General features: G+C 47.8%; 1 protein-coding gene across 13 annotated transcripts in view; it reads right to left on the bottom strand.

Annotated features, from left to right (window-relative positions):
- dock3 (dedicator of cytokinesis 3) overlaps positions 1-19,615 on the bottom strand; it is a 312,362-nt gene that overhangs the window by 61,675 nt on the left and 231,072 nt on the right. For 7 of the 13 annotated variants that reach the window (XM_035388217.1, XM_035388222.1, XM_035388223.1 and 4 more), the window contains 7 exons: positions 18,331-18,456; positions 15,048-15,065; positions 7,855-7,979; positions 7,202-7,364; positions 5,945-6,051; positions 4,992-5,163; positions 3,283-3,380 (listed from right to left, as the gene is read on the bottom strand). In XM_035388217.1, the coding sequence (XP_035244108.1) occupies positions 3,283-3,380; positions 4,992-5,163; positions 5,945-6,051; positions 7,202-7,364; positions 7,855-7,979; positions 15,048-15,065; positions 18,331-18,456 (809 nt within the window). The remainder of the gene's footprint in view (positions 1-3,282; positions 3,381-4,991; positions 5,164-5,944; positions 6,052-7,201; positions 7,365-7,854; positions 7,980-15,047; positions 15,066-18,330; positions 18,457-19,615) is intronic. The other 6 variants (XM_035388220.1, XM_035388230.1, XM_035388226.1 and 3 more) reach the window with 1 other exon arrangement.

The following is a 19,615-nucleotide window of genomic DNA, read 5'->3' as shown; positions in this document are numbered from 1 at the left end:
TCTGGAATGCAGCATCTGTTACATTAAGTTCAATGCAGGTAGTACGGAATTTCCTGAATCTATGGAAATGCACACGATTGTGCTCCTGGATTTAAATATTCATTTAAAATGTGCTTTATCATTCAGTAATGGTTTCTTTTCTCAGCCATTATGAACCTGACTGCACATAATGTATTTCAAAACACACTATAGCAGAATTTCTAAATGCAGCAGTATTAAAGTACAGACCAGGGCGGGATATTTTAGACAACGATTTCTGACAGATCTTTGACAAAGAGGAAGAGGTTAAATGCCACAGGCTCGGCTGTTATGTCATTAGATGCTAAGCCATCCACTCCCAGCATGCTCTCTGCCTGTAGAACCTTCAGTATCTGTAACTCTACCGTAAAGCCCACAGCACGCTTTTAAACAAACCCCCAGTGTACTTCCCAGGGCCCATTACCTGTGAGGCAGGATCAAACCGTCCCCAGGTAAGGTACTGCATTCCCAGGTAAGGCATTACATCCCCAGGTAAGGTATTATATCCCCAGGTAAGGTAATACATCCCCAGGTAAGGTATTACATCCCCAGGTAAGGTATTACATCCCCAGGTAAGGTAATACATCCCCAGGTAAGGTAATACATCCCCAGGTAAGGTATTACATTCCCAGGTAAGGTAATACATCTCTAGGTAAGGTAATACATCCCCAGGTAAGGTATTACATCCCCAGGTAAGGTATTACATTCCCAGGTAAGGTAATACATCCCCAGGTAAGGTATTACATCCCCAGGTAAGGTATTACATCCCCAGGTAAGGTAATACATCCCCAGGAAAGGTATTACATCCCAGGTAAGGTATTACATCCCCAGGTAAGGTAATACATCCCCAGGTAAGGTAATACATCCCCAGGTAAGGTATTACATCCCTAGGTAAGGTAATACATCCCCAGGTAAGGTATTACATCCCTAGGTAAGGTATTACATCCCCAGGTAAGGTATTACATCCCCAGGTAAGGTATCACATCCCCAGGTAAGGTAATACATTCCCAGGTAAGGTATTACATCCCCAGGTAAGGTATTACATCCCCAGGTAAGGTATCACATCCCCAGGTAAGGTAATACATTCCCAGGTAAGGTATTACATCCCCAGGTAAGATATTACATTCCCAGGTAAGGTATTACATCCCCAGGTAAGGTATCACATCCCCAGGTAAGGTATTACATCCCCAGGTAAGGTATTACATCCCCAGGTAAGGTAATACATCCCCAGGTAAGGTATTACATCTCTAGGTAAGGTATTACATCCCCAGGTAAGGTAATACAACCCCAGGTAAGGTATTACATCCCCAGGTAAGGTAATACATCCCCAGGTAAGGTATTACACATCCCCAGGTAAGGTATTACATCCCCAGGTAAGGTAATACATCCCTAGGTAAGGTATTACATCCCCAGGTAAGGTATCACATCCCCAGGTAAGGTAATACATTCCCAGGTAAGGTATTACATCCCCAGGTAAGGTATTACATTCCCAGGTAAGGTAATACATCCCTAGGTAAGGTAATACATCCCCAGGTAAGGTAATACATCCCCAGGTAAGGTAATACAACCCCAGGTAAGGTAATACAACCCCAGGTAAGGTAATACATCCCCAGGTAAGGTAATACAACCCCAGGTAAGGTATTACATCCCCAGGTAAGGTATTACATCCCCAGGTAAGGTATTAGTCTGAAACACCTCCAGCACACGTTCCCAGTGCCCTGCTCCTCTCATTAGACGCGCATTCATTCTGCTTTCTGTCTGCAGGCCCGTTTGTTCTGGGGGTCAAGGCAGCAGCACCCTCAGCACTTCCATTAAAACACACTATTTACTGGCCGCCACATTCGCTGTCATCTGCGGCAGCCATTTTGCTACTTTTTGTAATTAGCCGCTTAAATGAAGTAATTCGGTGAATTGGTCACACCTTCTTCGCTCAGCTCGGCCGCCACTGAGCCGTAGAATGGAGGCGATACGGAGCCGCAGTTTGCTTTTAGTGCCCCCCTACCAGCGACCCCCCCCCCCCCCCCCCACCCCACCCTCGACAGTTTGAGCTCCTGAGGAAAGAGCACGGTTGTCTGCCTGCATACGCATGTAATGCATTACTGTAACCCGCCAACTGTAGAAAATCATCTGCTACTGGAAGTATTTAGCACAGAGAGCGTGTGCAGATCGCTTCAGGGAGAGCAGGACCAGCACACCGTGTACCCGACTTCCAGGCACGGCCATGTAATGAATATTTGACTGATTTAAAACAGCTCTGGCCCATAACCTGATTATGTAACCATATACTGAGTAGCAGCAGCAGTTTTTAATAAACCTCCCAATAAGGATAGTATATGTACGAAGAATAGCCCCTTGCATTTCTCAGGGCTTGCTATACAAAAAAATCCTTGAGTATATACATCACACCAGCCTTTCAGATAAATCAACCCTTTATGAAGAAGATGATGATGATGATGATGCTATAGATGAAGATGATCATAAAGATCATGATAAAGATCATGATGATGATGATGATAAAGTAGATGATAAAGATGAAGATGATCATAAAGATGATGATGATAAAAATCATGATGAAGATGATGATGATAAAGTTGATGATGAAGATGATGATGATAAAGTAGATGATGATAAAGATGAAGATGATCATAAAGATGATGATGATAAAAATCATGATGAAGATGATGATGATAAAGTTGATGATGAAGATGATGATGATAAAGTTGATGATGATAAAGATGAAGATGATGGTGATAAAGACCATGATGACGATAATGATGATAAAGATGTAGAATAAGATGATGATGATGATAAAGAAGGTTATGCTAAAAATGATGATGATAATGAAGATGGTGATTATGATTGGTGAAGAGGGCCTAAGGGCCACAGTGGCCCCAGGTGTGTGAGGTGTGCGAGGGGCCCCAGGTGTGTGTGAGGGGCCCCAGGTGTGTGTAAGGTGCCTGAGGGGCCCCAGGTGTGTGTGAGGTGTCTGCGGGGCCCCAGGTGTGTGTGAGGTGTCTGAGGGGCCCCAGGTGTGTGTGAGGTGTCTGAGGGGCCCCAGGTGTGTGTGAGGTGTGCGAGGGGCCCCAGGTGTGTGTGAGGCGTCTGAGGGGCCCCAGGTGTGTGTGAGGTGTGCGAGGGGCCCCAGGTGTGTGTGAGGCGTCTGAGGGGCCCCAGGTGTGTGTGAGGCGTCTGAGGGGCCCCAGGTGTGTGGGAGGTGCCCGGGGGGCCCCAGGTGTGTGAGAGGTGTCTAAGGGGCCTTGTCACCTTGACGATTTCCTCCCCGCTGACATGCCGCAGCCTCCCCAGGATGTCCATCACTCGGTCTGGGTGGGCCTTCCACTTCAGCAGGGCCAGCAGGTCCACTGGGGGGGACATGGAGGGAGAGGGTCACCACACACACACACACACACACACACACAGCCCTCCTGCGCCATTCCACACCACACACACACACACACACACAGACACACACAGCCCTCCTGCACCATTCCATACACACACACACACACACACAGCCCTCCTGCACCATTACACACCACACACACACACACACACACAGCCCTCCTGCACCATTCCACACCACACACACACAGCCCTCCTGCACTGCTGTTTTCCATGAAAGTTTCCGTCTTTTTTCACTATGTGTATATAACGCCAATGTGATGTCCTGCCCTAAAAAGTGGCCGCTGTAACTCAAACAAATGGGCGTGGCTGAGGTAATGGGAGGGGCTTCTGAGATCACCGGGAGCCAAGAACAGCCTGAACTGGTCAGGAGCACAGCCCGGACCTGTGAAATTCTACTGCAGTTCAGGCCCATTCAGGAAATGACATGAAATGACAAAAACAACAATTATCACGGAACATCATGGCTACTTCAATTAACAAACTGAATTACGAATTAATTTCCTGAATTGGCCAAACTGAAATGGAACGGACCACAGCCCTGGACTCAGAAAAGGGGGTGGGGGTGGGGGGTGGGGGGGGTGCTTACTGTTCTTCATATCGATGAGATTCAGCTTTCAGATTTCCCTTCTTGGCCACACATGGGGAAATGGAATTCCCACAGTTCAGAGTTAACACACACACCGCACATAGAGTGAACACACCCTGGCATTCTGCAGTTACCTCCCACCCCTTACACAGCAGCAAGAGGATTAAACCAGGAGACCAGTCAGGAGTGAAGAGAGAACACGTCCTGCAGATCTGTTTGACCTTGGAGACACCCCTGTTTGACCTTGGAGATCCGCCAGGATTTAAGTCTCATGTTGGCCAGACTCAAATTATTTTTTTAACTTCTAATTTAAGTTGTAAGACAGGGACGGTTACCGTTGTGTTAGCTGTGTGACGTTAGCGCGTGTGGAGTTAGCACGTGTGGAGCTTCCAGAGGGTGTCCACGACTCAGCTCTGTTAGATTAGGCTGTGCTATCAGGGGAAGGGGTGCTGCTCTACGCTCCTGTTGGCTCGAGAGCGTTACCATTCTGCGTGAGCTTGGTGAAGTAAGGGTGTGTGGAGATCCAGAGGGTGCTGCTCTGTTAGATTAGGCTGTGCTATCAGGGGAACGGGTGCTGCTCTGCGCTCCTGTTGGCTCGAGAGGGTTACCGTTCTGCGTGAGCTTGGTGAAGTAAGGGTGTGTGGAGACCCAGAGGGTGCTGCTCTGTTAGATTAGGCTGTGCTATCAGGGGGAGCAGACCGCTGTATGCTCCTGTTGGCTCGAGAGCGTTACCGTTCTGCGTGAGTTTGGTGAAGTTAGGGTGTGAGGAGATCCAGAGGGTGCTGCTCTGTTAGATTAGGCTGTGCTATCAGGGGAAGGGGGGCTGCTCTACGCTCCTGTTGGCTCAAGAGGGTTACCGTTCTGAGTGAGCTTGGTGAAGTTAGGGTGTGTGGAGACCCAGAGGGTGCTGCTCTGTTAGATTAGGCTGTGCTATCAGGGGAAGGGGCGCTGCTCTACGCTCCTGTTGGCTCGAGAGGGTTACCGTTCTGCGTGAGCTTGGTGGAGGACAGCTGGGTGGAGATCCACAGGGTCTCCTTGGTGCTCCGCTGGAAGATGAGGCTGGATGGGATGTTGGGGCAGCCGTTGAAATCGTCCTTGCAGCAGGGCAGGCCCAGGTACAGGGCGTGGTTACTGAAGGTGGTGTTCTCATCACACTGACAAACACAGAGACACTGTTACTACCACCAGCAGAAACCATCTATGAGCGAACCAGTGTTGGTGTACACAGCCAGTTATCTCATTTAGCCAGAGTAATCGGCAAAAACAAAAACCTGCACACACACCGGCCCTCCAGGACCGAAACTGCCCTCCCCTGCTATAGGTGATGACGGGCTGGATTATGTGTGACTTTATGGGTCTCCTGCCCACAGGCCAGATTTGATATCAGACTATGGGACCCATCTAGTGGTGGTTGGTGAGCTGAAAATAGACAGGCTGGAAAGCTTCCCCTTAAACTGATTATTGGTCTCGACCTGTTTTTTCTTTGATTAACCACTGATGGATTAATTCACAGAATACTCAATACCAGTTGTTCTCAATTTGGCTATTAGGTGAGTAATAAAGTTCTTTCCATTTGTATTGTGCAAGTGTGCACATTTTATTAACATTATTTAAAATTGTGGATACATGTAGGCTACTCATTTCTCTGTAGTCACACGCAAAGAATATTCAGGGCAAGGATCAATGCACAGATTTAGTCATTTAAATGGTCTTGAAGTGCAGGCTTTTTTAGATAGCCTTTATTGCAAGCTGTGCTGAAAGCTAACATAGCAGTTAACAGAGTGGTGTATCTTTTCTCATTTCACAATGTGTGTGCCTGCGTGCGCGCGTGCGTGCGTGTGTGTATGTGTGCGTGCGTGCGTGCGTGCGTATGTGTGTGTGCGTGCGTCCGTGTGTGTGTGTGTGCGCGTGCGTGTGCATGAGAGAGATTCTGACCTTGTACACGTAGAGCTCATGGCTCTCGTCGGACAGTGTGGTCCCATCCTCCCTCATCAGAGGGGTGAAGGCGAAGCCGAACAGCTTCTTCTCTCCCTTGTCTTTGGCTGCAGAGAAGCACAGGCTCATTCACTTACACGCGTTCACACAGCACACACTTACCTTACTTTACAATTAAAGCATGCTTAGCCAACACACACTTACTTTACAATTAAAGCATGCTTAGCCAACACACACTTACCTTCAATTAAATCATGCTTAGCCAATACACACTTACTTTACAATTAAAGGATGCTTAGCCAATACACACTTACTTTACAATTAATACATGCTTAGCCAACACACACTTACTTTACAATTAAAGCATGCTTAGCCAATACACACTTACTTTACAATTAAAGGATGCTTAGCCAATACACACTTACTTTACAATTAATACATGCTTAGCCAACACACACTTACTTTACAATTACTACATGCTTAGCCAACACACACTTACTTTACAATTAAAGGATGCTTAGCCAATACACACTTACTTTACAATTAATACATGCTTAGCCAATACACACTTACTTTACAATTAAAGGATGCTTAGGCAATACACACTTACTTTACAATTAATACATGCTTAGCCAACACACACTTACTTTACAATTAATACATGCTTAGCCAACACACACTTACTTTACAATTAAAGCATGCTTAGCCAACACACACTTACTTTACAATTAAAGCATGCTTAGCCAACACACACTTACTTTACAATTAATACATGCTTAGCCAACACACACTTACTTTACAATTAAAGCATGCTTAGACAATACACACTTACTTTACAATTAAAGCATGCTTAGCCAATACACACTTACTTTACAACTAACACATGCTTAGCAACACACATTTGCTTTAAGGTTAACATATGCTTAGACAACAGACATTTACTTTACAACACATGCCAACCACTTCACTATTAACACACTTAGCCAACACACCACAATTAACAGGTGCTCTGAATACACAATTTTACTTCTGTAATTAATGTCAGACAAACAGAATGACGGACAGCTGTCAGGTAGACGCTGAGCTCATTTTCCAGAACTTCCTGTTTTTGGCGGATCTCTCTTATTTCCCTATTTTCCTGCTAAAAGTGCTCTCCAGAGGATACTGACCAGCTCTGAGCTGGGTTAAAGGGTGAAAGTGTTTGGACAGTACCTCCCCAGGTCCCCACAGCAGACAGGGGCGGGCGCAGGTACTCACTGGAGCAGTGGCGGAACTCGAAGCGCAGGTGGGAGCCGCGGAAGCGGTCGATGGGGATGGGCAGTTTGATCACCTCGCTCCAGCGGGGGCTGTTATTGTGGTACAGCACGAAGGACCGGTGCTCGCTGAGACTGGGCTCCCCAGAACCCAGGCTGATACAGTCCTATAGAGGAGATATACACACACGCACATACACACACACACGCACATGCACACACACACACACACGCACACGCACACACACACACGCGCCCACACACACACACGCACACACACACACACACACACACACACACACGCACACGCACACACGCACACACGCACACACACGCGCCCACACACACGTGCCCACACACACACACACACACACACGCACACACACACACACGCACACCCACACACACACGCGCTCACACACACACACACGCACACGCATACACACACACACACACACGCGCCCACACACACACACATCCAAACACACCCACGCATGCACACACACAAAAAATGCAAGTGGGTCAGAGTGGTATTTTAACAAACATGCCACCCTGATATGATATATACTCCAATCACACAAAGGCATTTTAGACCACACAGTGTTGAGCAGCGTCAGGGTAAAGAGACGTTTGCATAATGAAGCACGTATCGCGCACCTTCAGTATCTCGCCGTCAGCGTAGAGCACGTAGACTGTGACCTCAATGTTCTTCTGCACGCTTTTGCCCCCCCTCTCAAATTCCCCTCTTTCCAGGGTCAGGTAGAGGTCGTTCCGGATGTCGCCTTGGGGACAGAGAGAGAGAGAGAGAGAGACAGGTTGTCAGACCACAGGGGGTAGGGGCTACAGAGGGAGGAGGGCATTCTGGGATATCTGGGCGTGGCCTGCCACGGCGAGGGAGAGGAGACGGGGGTGTGGGGGATTACTTCTGTCAGGCAGCGCCGAAATGCCAGCCAAGAGAACGAAGCCCTGATCCACACAAAACCTGCTCTGTCTGTGGGGTTTGCCTTTTACTCTGATCCACACTAAACCTGCTCTCTGAGATTCGCTTTTTACCCTGATCCACACATAATCTGCTCTGTGAGGTTTGCCTTTTCCCTGATCCACACATAATCTGCTCTGAGATTCGCCTTTTACTCTGATCCACACAAAATCTGCTCTGTGAGATTCTCCTTTTACCCTGATCCACACAAAATCTACTCTGTCTGTGAGATTCCCCTTTTACCCTGATCCACACATAATCTGCTCTGTGAGGTTTGCCTTTTCCCTGATCCACACATAATCTGCTCTGAGATTCGCCTTTTACTCTGATCCACACAAAATCTGCTCTGTGAGATTCCCCTTTTACTCTGATCCACACAAAATCTGCTCTGTGAGATTCCCCTTTTACTCTGATCCACACAAAATCTGCTCTGTGAGATTCTCCTTTTACCCTGATCCACACAAAATCTACTCTGTCTGTGGGGTTTGCCTTTTACCCTGATCCACAGGTGCAGTGCACAGTAAAATGACCAGTGTTAATTAACCTCTTACAGTGTACATACAAGTCCAGCAGGGACCATGCGTATTCTGTAAGAGCGGATTTAACACGGAACATATTACTGTGCAAAACCACTGAACATACAGTATTGAAAATAGCTGCATTTACATTGTCTCTCGGTGTACTCCTTATTCATGTGTGAATTCTTTATTATATGTTTTGGTTATAATAGAAAATAATAAGCCCCTAGGATTAACAAAGAAAGTCTGATGTGTGATGACTAATCCATCTCGGTTTTGTCCTGTTTCACTGAAGAATAGTTCAGACTTTACGTTATCCTCTGTTGTTTAAGAGACTGATTAAAAGGAGGACAACTCAAAGGCTGTTTTAAAATCAACCCCCCGCCAATCTCAGGGCAAAAACACCATGAGAACAGAACAGAGCGAATCCTGCTTCACTCAGATCTTTTCACGCACAACATTTAACTCCTAAAATACACAACCACGTCAAACTCACATAGGCACGGCCACACGTAAATCACTTCAAAATCAATTACACTTAAAGGCATACTACGCAGAAGTTTTAGCCTTGCAGAGGTCCTGTGATTCAAATCAAAGAAGTCTCCTCCTCCATCTTGAGCCCCATCCACTCATGCCCGAGTACCCACATTTGGCCAGCTAGCTACCTAACATAGCAATCTGGACAGCTAGAGGTAATGGATAGCTGGATGTTGTCGCTTTTAATCCCCCTGACAAATTTCAGCGGACACCACCGAGGAAAAGAAATAGTTTGTGAAGTCGGCTTGTCTCTGTTCTCTTCTATTCTCACACACGCTGGGTGGCTCTCGTACCGACTCTGCCTAACAGAGCGCTTCCTTCTCGGTGGCGTAGACACTATTCATTTTTGCAGTTCATATCGTCTGAATTCAAAAATGCAATTAAATCACATGCTCGCAAAGACATGTAATCGCTTGCCTACATTGCGTTTCGGAAACAGCCGATTTTTCTTCTGAACAAACCACGAGTCATTTATTAAACTGCGAGGGCTCCAGTCACGAGCGTACCGCCGCGGGTCCGCAGCGGTGATGTAATCCACCACACCGCGCGGCGAAGACCCGTCTCCTCTGCCGTACGGCAGGCCTCCGCTCGGGGAAACGCTCTCGAAGAGCTCAACTGTCCGACACGTCAAGCGTTTGCACAGTTAATCCAGACATAGCTGCGCATAAACAAGAGCATGCTGGTGCCTACCATGTTTTTACCACATATGCAAATCTAATGAGAACATAATTTTTCTGTTTTATTACGTGATATGCAAAACGACATTATATCATACAAATATAGCAATAAAAACATTTGTAAAGTAGTAATTCTGTAACAAGTAGTAAACCTGCAACAGCTATGGTGGCTTGTTGAATGGACTGTGTACTTATACTGTATGCTTGGTGTGATAGGTTCACCTTATATCTGGGTAATGATGCCATTCTCACCTCTCGGTGAATTTATTCACATCGTCGGCGCTTAATGTTGCGTTTAATAATTTCACGACGCGCGATAAAGAGCGGTCTTTCGGGAGCTGCTGGAGTATTCCTGCACAATAACATTTGTATTCTCACTTTCGCTCGGAAGCACAGCCAGCCACACCCCCACTTTCACAGCACGGCCGCGAGAGAGTCGCTGAGGCGAGAGGAGATGTTTGTGAGGTAAAAACGAACACGCCGGATCGAGATCGAAAATCAGAGGCAGTGTACGCCACGACCTCACTGCGCAGGAATTCCAGAGTAACACCACGTGTCTACTGCCTCCCATCTTTATCACTATTAGATACATAAAAAAAATAGATAAATAAAAAAATAAAAAAATAAAATGTATTTACCCCGCACCTATGTGTCCCTGCATTTTTAAGAGAAATATTTCAGTTTTTTTTTCTTTTTTTTTTTTGTGGGGGGGGGGGGCTCTTATGGTGCATGGCAACAGATACGAAGAGAGTAAAATGGCAACTATGTGCATAATATAAATTATTAATCCCAATTAAATGAAAAAAGGGGAAGATGGGGATGGAGGGGGCAGTCTGATTTGCACTCTCTCCCTCCCCCTCCCCCCCTCCACCCCGCTCCGCCCCGCTCCCACCCCCCGCCCCCCCCAGCAGGCGACCTTTCCCTGTGGGTAAACCGGATGCTAATTGTGGTGCAGGCCAGGCCTCGGCGGCGCCGGTTCTTCGCCGGTGATTATTTATCGATCGCGCCCGTTTGACCCGCCGGTCTGCGCGGTGAGCTCCGCCGGGCCGCTCCGCGCGCGCCGGACACGCTCGGGGTAATTATCGGCCCCGGGCCGCTCCGCGCACGCCGGACACGCTCGGGGTAATTATCGGCCCCGGGCCGCTCCGCGCACGCCGGACACGCTCGGGGTAATTATCGGCCCCGGACACGCTCGGGGTAATTACCGGCCCCGGGCCGCGGGGGCGTCGGGTTACGCTTCCTCCCAGAAGTAGCGCACTGTAAATAACACCTGCCTGGCTCATAAATACGCTCCGCTGCGCCAGGAGGGCTGACCGGACCTCTCTTCCTCCTCCCGCTGGACCCCGACCCGACACTTCCGGACCTCTAACGCGTTTCGATTGGAAGCGAATCTGATATTTTTAAATCCATTGTCTTATTTCGCCACTCAGCAGTTGTGTTATTACTGCGCGTTAATACGATGGACCGGGAAGCCCGCTAGCTTAGCTTAGCTTAGCGCGCCTCTCCTCCCTCACAAAGCAGGCCCCGCCTGTCACTCTAAACGGCCTGTGTGGGCATATAACAGCGCTGGCCTATTTACCTCAACGCGTCTGTTTACTGAACAAGCCGTCCCTGCATCTCGCCGTTCTGCAGGAGTTCAGCTTCACTGTCTGAAAGAGTCTTTAAAGGGCGAGGAAAAGTTTTACTGCCCTCCCCGCACTGGCTGTTTGGGTTTCTTCTGGAAAAGGCTCGTTGTGAGGCGTTGTTTAAAAACCCTTTACTGCACACATAGACAGACCGACGGACTGACAGTGCGCTGAAGAGGTAGTGGTCACATGACTGGTAACCCGGGCGCCCAGTAATGCCAGGAACACCTGGCGGCCGTGGGGCTGGCAGGCCAAACCAATTCAGCCCCGTCGCCATGACGCCCTGGGAATAGTCGACCAATGGCGTTATTCGGCAAGCGATGCCAGCGCTCAGAAGCTAAGAGCGCCCCTGGAGAGCAGTTGAAGCCCAACTTAATTCACAGGTTGAAGCCCAAATTAATCTTCTATCAGAAACTATGACCTGGATGCAGAGAGGAAACCAGGCCTGGGGCCCAGTCCAAAATGTGTCTTAATGCCCAGGGAGGACTTTTCCATTAATAAACTTGACTCTTACTGCTGTACCTGAATAGGAATTAATCCCAACTCTGGTATAAATACATCATACTGTCGCACTGTGCATGTGTGTTTATGCATGTGAGCATCCACGTGCTCCATACATACGTGTGTGAGTGTGTGTGCGTGCATGCGTGAACATGTGCGTGTGTGTGAGTGTGTGGGCATGTGTGCGTGTGCTTGTGTGTGTGTGTGTGTGTGCTTGTGTGAACATGTGCGTGTGTGTCGTGTGTATGTGTGAGTGTGAGGGCGTATGTGTGTGCATGTGTATACATGTGTGCATGCTTGTGTGTGTGTGCATGCATGTACATGTATGTGCGTGTGTGTGTGTGCATGTGTATGCGTGTGTGCATGCGTGAACATGTGCGTTTGTGTGTGTGCATGCGTGTACATGTATGTGTGTGTGTGTGTGTGTGTGTGTGTGTGCGTGTGTGTGTATGTGTGTGCATGCGTGTACATGTATGTGCGTGTGTGTGTGTGTGTGTATGCATGCATGAACATGTGTGTGTGGTGTGTGTGCATGCATGAACATGTGTGTGTGTGTGTGTGTGCATGTGTATGTGTGAGCGTGTGGGCGTGTGTGTGTGCATGTGTATACGTGTGTGCATGTGTGTGTGCATGTGTATACGTGTGTGCATGTGTGTGTACATTTATAACACACCTTACTGCACACACACTCACACAGACCTTCTCCTCTCTGCTCTCCTCACACAGAGCAGCAGCCACCCCCCCATTGGGCAGCCCCCCCCTCCTCCGCCCTCCTCTCTGTGCTTAATATTTTATCAGAGCAAATGGGCAGATCCAGCAGGGAGTCTGCGGCAATGCAAAACAGCCTTCCTACACTGCAGCCAATCAAAAGCACTCCCGCAGTTTCAGATCCAGGGGTCAGGGGTCATCTCTGCATGTCAGTATTCTCCAACCACTTCTTCCTGGGGTTCGGATTATATTTAAAAATTATGAGCAGAGACCAAACATGTCACATTCACTGTGTAGAACAACGCATGGCTAAGACGCATTGCACATGTGAGAGTAAGTGATAGTGTGTATGACATATTGAGCATTATTCTGCAAACAGTGGGCGGTACACTGACAGTATGCAGGTGTAGACCTGGCCTGAGTCACCATTTTAAATGCATCTGCGAAACACCTTTTTTTTTTTTGTCACTCAGGAGCAAAAGTACGCCTATTGCAGGCCACAATGCCAGCACCCCCAATACCCACCCCCGCCTGGCCACTGCACCTGTTCCGAGAGAACCACAAAGCGTCAATCTCCCCCCGCCCACGTTAGCCAATCAAACAAAACACACTCCACACGACACCGCAGCCGTTAGCGCCCGTCGTTCAGGGCCTGGAGAGATTAGTCATGCCCAGAGCGCCAGAGCCTCGTTCCCACGAGGCTTTTCACCGCAGGAAAGGGTTAATATCGGCTCTGCGGTGCTGCCGGGCCGAAGCACTTCGCAGTCACTCAACGCCCCAGCCCTTCGCTGTCCTAACGCATGAATTAGTGATGAGGCCAGAGCTGCTTCTGCCCCGCTGAAGGAAGGAGGTGCGGAGGGGAGGACTCTAACGGACGCCATTCATCTGGACGACCAGGCTGACGGGGATGGAAGAACGTCTGGACCCGGGTTCATAAAGCACCTCGGAGTGGATCAGGTGGATAATCCTGGATCAGCTTCCCCAGTCAGTATGCCAACTGAAATGATTATTACTTAAAAGGCAAAACTGATCCTAGCTTAGAGTCTATATTCATCAAGCATTGCAGAGTAGGAGTTCCTGGTCCTGGAACAGGTTTCCTTTAGATTGGAGCAGGGCTGCCCATCCCTGCTTCTGGAGGTCTACTGCACTGCAAGTCTTCACTCCAACCCTAACAAAGCACACCTCATTCAACAGCTAGAGCAGGGCTGCCCAACCCTGCTCCTGGAGGTCTACTGCACTGCAGGTTTTCACTCCAACCCTAACAAAGCACACCTCATTCAACAGCTAGAGCAGGGCTGCCCAACCCTGTTCCTGGAGGTCTTCTGCACTGCAGGCCTTCACTCCAACCCTAACAAAGCACACCTCATTCAACAGCTAGAAATCTATTTGAGCTGCTAATTAGTAGAGTCAGGTGTGCCAAATTATGGTTGAAATGAAAACATACAGGACGGTAGATCTGCTAGAACAGGCTAAAGCATGGTTAAGAAAATTAATGAAGCATCTCAAAGTGGGAGTCCTGATCTAGGATCAGTTTTCCTGTTGATATCCTGATCTTATCCACCATGAGCCACAAGGCAGGACTGATCCTAGATCAGCGCTGCTACTGCCAGATGCTTTATGAATACAGGCTCCTTCTCACTGAAAGACTTGCTTCATTAGCCTGTCCCATTGACAGCATCCCTCCCCATCCTTCCCGCAGACGCAGTGTTATCTGGCAAACGCAGGCCACTCCATGCTGAGTGACACCAGCCAGGGCCCTGTTTGCTCGCAGTACTGGGCTGTAGGACAGTGCGTTACCGCGCCCACGTCACCCCTAACGGCCTCCATGCCAGGCCTGGGTCACGTGCTCGTCTGGAATACCGTAACCCGCTCCCCTTCCCGCCCGTCTGAACGAAGGGGAGAGAACAGAAAGAGTGCCGACTGTCCGACGTCCCTCCATTTTAAAGAAGGAGATAATAACGGGGAACGTCGGCATCGGTCTGGATAATAAAACGGAAAACTGGCGGAAAGTCGCGGGAGGGGAGGAACGGGAAGCTCGCTCTGCTCTGCCGAGCTGTGGCAGCAGCCCCGGTCCTGCCAGCAGGGGGCGCAGTAGAGCGTTCGGTCCCATGATACAGATTCCCTTTCCCCCCCCCCCCCCCCCAAGTGCTCACTGTGACTCACTGAGAGCTCAGGGGGCGGGGCTACTCATGGGCGAGTGGTAAGTGGGCGGGGCCTCAGATTGGTGATTGGTTGGGACAGTGGTGGGTGGGGTTAGGGTTAGTGGGGAGAAGCAGACAGAGACACAGGCACACACGGGACTTACACCCAGCTATCTTCATCTCTGTGGTGTAGGGTCAAAGGGCACCAGGAGAGATATGTGCAGAGAGAGATGCACAGAAACAGAGAGAGAGAGAGGGAGGGAGGGAGAGAGAGAGAGAGAGAGAGGGAGGGAGGGAGGGGGAGAGAGAGAGAGAGAGAAGGAGAGAGAGAGGGAGGGAGGGAGAGAGGGAAAGATCACTGAAACATGGAGCCAGAAGACCTCAGATACTGGCCTCAGAACCAATTCACTGGTCAGAATGCTGTACTGCCACAGATAAACACACCAGATGGTCAGCTTTGTATTTTTACCATCTTGTCTCCTTTTGATTAATCTAATTCATCCCCATTCATGTAGGCTCCCCCCACATTTTGAACCCTGCGGTAAATTCTCTTTTAGGTACTGGTGTAATGAGTGAGTCAAGCTCACTCAGCCAATCTCAAGGGTTTAGAAATGGTATGAACCACCGGGGTGTCCGAAATTGTAGTACAATTTGACTTTGGACAGGGCTGGGGAAACACATCCGAATATTTACAAGGCTATTAGAATCTCTCAATTTATTTAAAGACTTTAGAGACCTCCTTTCACCTTTTGTTTTTACTCTGTTCAAGGGGATCAAGCCTCAATTAGGGGATCAGACCACCCCAAAACCCCTCCCTGTAATTAGCACTATGATTTATACATACACGTTCCTCATACGTATTAATCATTAATATTTAAAACATATAATTACACAGGTGAGCACAGCAAGTCGGCTCAAATTTTCAATGAACTCTGAATACACAATGAGGGTATAACTAATAGGCCACATTAATGCAAGATTCTATTTCTCAGAGTAAAGACTAAAGACATTCCAATTATCTGGAATGTGTCATTTACCATTAATATATAAATATTTTAAAATTCACAACAAAAGTTCCTATAATTCCTAGCCATTCTATTCCATCTTCTTTAGAAGTACACATCTGAATTATTAATGTTTAAAATATTTAAATTGCACAGTGCAGGTGAGTGAAGGAAGAGGGGGAGGGACAGGGAGGGGATGAAGTGTATTGACTACAATGATCTGTCAAGGCCAGCAGCATCTGCCAACCACACTACACTATGGCGTTAAACTCATATAGATAACACACTACACTATGGCGCTAATCTCATATAGATAACACACTACGCTATGGTGCTAATCTCATATAGATAACACACTACGCTATGGTGCTAATCTCATATAGATAACACACTACGCTATGGTGCTAATCTCATATAGATAACACACTACGCTATGGTGCTAATCTCATATAGATAACACACTATGCTATAACACTAATCTCATATAGATAACACACTACGCTATGGTGCTAATCTCATATAGATAACACACTACGCTATGGTGCTAATCTCATATAGATAACACACTATGCTATGGCGCTAAACTCATAGATAACACACTACGCTATGGTGCTAATCTCATATAGATAACACACTACGCTATAACACTAATCTCGTATAGATAACACACTACGCTATAACACTAATCTCATATAGACAACACACTACGCTAAGGCACTAATCTCATATAGATAACACGTCACGCTATGGTGCTAATCTCATATAGATAACACACTACGCTATGGCACTAAACTCATATAGATAACACACTATGCTATGGCGCTAATCCTGTATTCTCATATAGAGAAAAAGAAACTCTTTGTCTTTCCCAGTCAGTCAGACATACCTCCTGTTGTAATTTTCCATCCACAGTAAATGGTGAAGCCAATTATTTTTCGATCAATGAAGACATACATTTTATTAAAGGATAATTCCTTTCAGAAAAATAGAAAAATGTATTTTCCATCATTCCTATCGGTTCTGATATCATTTTATGCAACTGCGTCATTGTCAAGTTTTTATTTCTTTTCTTTTTTAGAGGTTAGAGGTTTTTCTCCATGTCAGTACTTCACAATAGCGTATATGGAGCATATCGAGACACAGGCTCAATTTACCTCAAACACGTACAGTTTATGTAAACCTCTTATTGGTAAATTAAAATGAATGTGTAAGTTAAAATTTATTCGCTTCCAATATGCCTCAGCTTATACGTGAACATGTACAACAAAAACAAGTGATTTTCTATCAGAGAGGAGAAGCAGATGTTTTACCGGGAACCAGGGCCAAAAAGAAAAAAGGAAAGAAATAATGGGAGCTTGACAAGAATCCCAACAATGTTGGAAAGGGAAAGCTCTAAATCAATAAGTGCGGGACAGGTGGCAGGCGGGAAATTCACTTCAGTCCGGAACAAGCCGAAACCATGCACACGCTCGCTCTCTCTCTCTCTCTATGTCTCTCTGTTTCTCTCTCACACACACACACACACACATTATCACCAAAAAGCTTCAAATTAGAACAAAATGGAGAAGGAGCTCTTTTCTAAAGGTACCTGAGAGCCCTAAAACAGATATACTGTTTTAATAACATAACAGCAATAGCACTGACTTATTTCCCAGGGGACCAATGAGTCATGGGGAGGTGGGGGTGCTACGAGGGGGGGGGGGGATGAAGTCTGATAACCACAAGAACTGAGCTACAACAGGGACCGAGAGAGGGGCGAGAAAGGGGAGAGAGAGGGGAGAGAGAGAGGGGCGAGAGAGGGGACAGAGAGAGGGGTGAGAGAGGGGAGAGAGAGAGGGGCGAGAGAGGGGAGAGAGAGGGGTGAGAGAGGGGTGAGAGAGAGGGGCGAGAGAGGGGAGAGAGAGAGGGGCGAGAGAGGGGAGAGAGAGGGGAGAGAGAGAGGGGTGAGAGAGGGGCGAGAGAGGGGCGAGAGGGGGGTGAGAGAGGGGAGAGAGACGGGAGAGAGAGGGGTGAGAGAGAGAGAGAGAGAGGGGAGAGAGAGGGGAGAGAGAGGGGCGAGAGATGGGCGAGAGAGGGGCGCGCACACACAAGCCTGATGTTCCTACGCTCCCTAACTGCCCCATACGCAGGTCTGTCAGACTCCAGTCTGTTCAGAGTGTTTCAGCGCCTGGGTGAATCCAAGTCACTGAATCCACACACTTGGTTTCCAAGGCCTAGATTAGCTGCTCACGGAAATCCCTTAGCCTACTGTACGCATTGCGATTGTCTCATAATTCTGCGCGGGCACCATTTAGCCAACCTTAGTGCTTAAGTGATGTCTCCCCTTACATATCACAGGTCTCTGGATTCCCACTCACGTTTTTATAAGAGACCCTAAGGACAGACCGTTCACCTGACCGCTGAACACCCGCAGCTCTTTCCCAGCATGCCCAGCGGCCCTCACCTGGCATGATGACGTCAGGGAAGCCCAGCTTGCGTGTGATGGCCACGCCCCGGTTGAAGATCATGGGGTTCTCCCTGCGGATCAGCTCCATCTCCCCCCTCAGCAACTGCAGGGAGATGATCAGACCTGAGAGGGAGGGGGGGGGGAGGGGGGGAGAGAGAGAGAGAGAGGGAGGGGGGGGAGGGGAGAAGTAAGAGAGAGAGGGGGGGAGAGAAAGAGAGAGCGGCAGAGAGAGAGAGAGGAAGTAAGAGAGAGAGGGAGACAACAGAGGGAAGATCAGAGGGAGAACCAGAAAGGGGGGAGGAGGAAAAGGGAAGAGACGGGGTGAAGCACAAGGCACAGATCTTGTAGAATCACCAGATACTCAACTCCATATTCTTAACATTGACAGTTCTGCCTCCCTGCAGCTGAAACCAAAGCACTCTAACCAGATGCATCTTGGGAAAACTCATTAAGGGGGTGTGGCCAAGTACAATACTATGGAGACTGATGTTCTGTACTGTAATAGTGTACCGGAAGACTCGCTACGTGTATCAGGAGCAGAGAGGAGGGAGTTGAGTATCTGGTGAGTGTAACGAATCTGTGGCTGGAATTGAAGACAGCAGAGTTAAGGCTGAACAGCAGAAGCAAAAAAATGCACAGAAGACATCAAAGAGAAAGTCACAAACACGTAGTTGTTTGAGGTTACAATCGATTCTGTGTTTCTTAGATACATGCAAAGATGCATTCTGTGCTGCTTCTGTATTTTCAGTGTGATGGGTCAGAATAAATGTCTGCCCAGAACTCTGAAAGCAACTGATAGATCAAAGACTAAACAATTATTTCTGATTAATAACTGTTTTGACTAAGTCACCAGGTGCCTATGTAGTACCTCATGTTAGACAAGACATAGCCAATCGTGTACCTTGTTATTTGAATGGACACAGCCAATCGTTTTCTTGGTTGAATTTTACTTTATGCTTTACTGTTCAGACACTTTTTGCTAATAAAAGCAGGGACTGCCCCTGCTTTCTTCGGTTCGGCCTTATCCACCTTGTTGTGAGTAGGTCCCGGATTCTTTCTGCAGAAATAAATCCTATTTCTTATATGATACACCTTGTCATGCCTGGTTACTCAACAGAGACACTTTTCTCTGCTCAACACATTACATATTCTGCATGATTGCCGTGGTGATCACGTAAACGACTCTGATGTTAATCACGATTCTTATTTTTTCTCACATGCTGAACCTGAATGGTTTTCAGATTTTTTCCCACACATGTACGCCTTCTTTTTAACACTCCTT

The sequence above is a fragment of the Anguilla anguilla genome, chromosome 13 (assembly GCF_013347855.1).
Source record: "Anguilla anguilla isolate fAngAng1 chromosome 13, fAngAng1.pri, whole genome shotgun sequence".
Taxonomy (NCBI): domain Eukaryota; kingdom Metazoa; phylum Chordata; class Actinopteri; order Anguilliformes; family Anguillidae; genus Anguilla; species Anguilla anguilla.
Note: the sequence above shows the minus strand (reverse complement) of the source record. Positions and strands in the feature narration are given on the sequence as shown.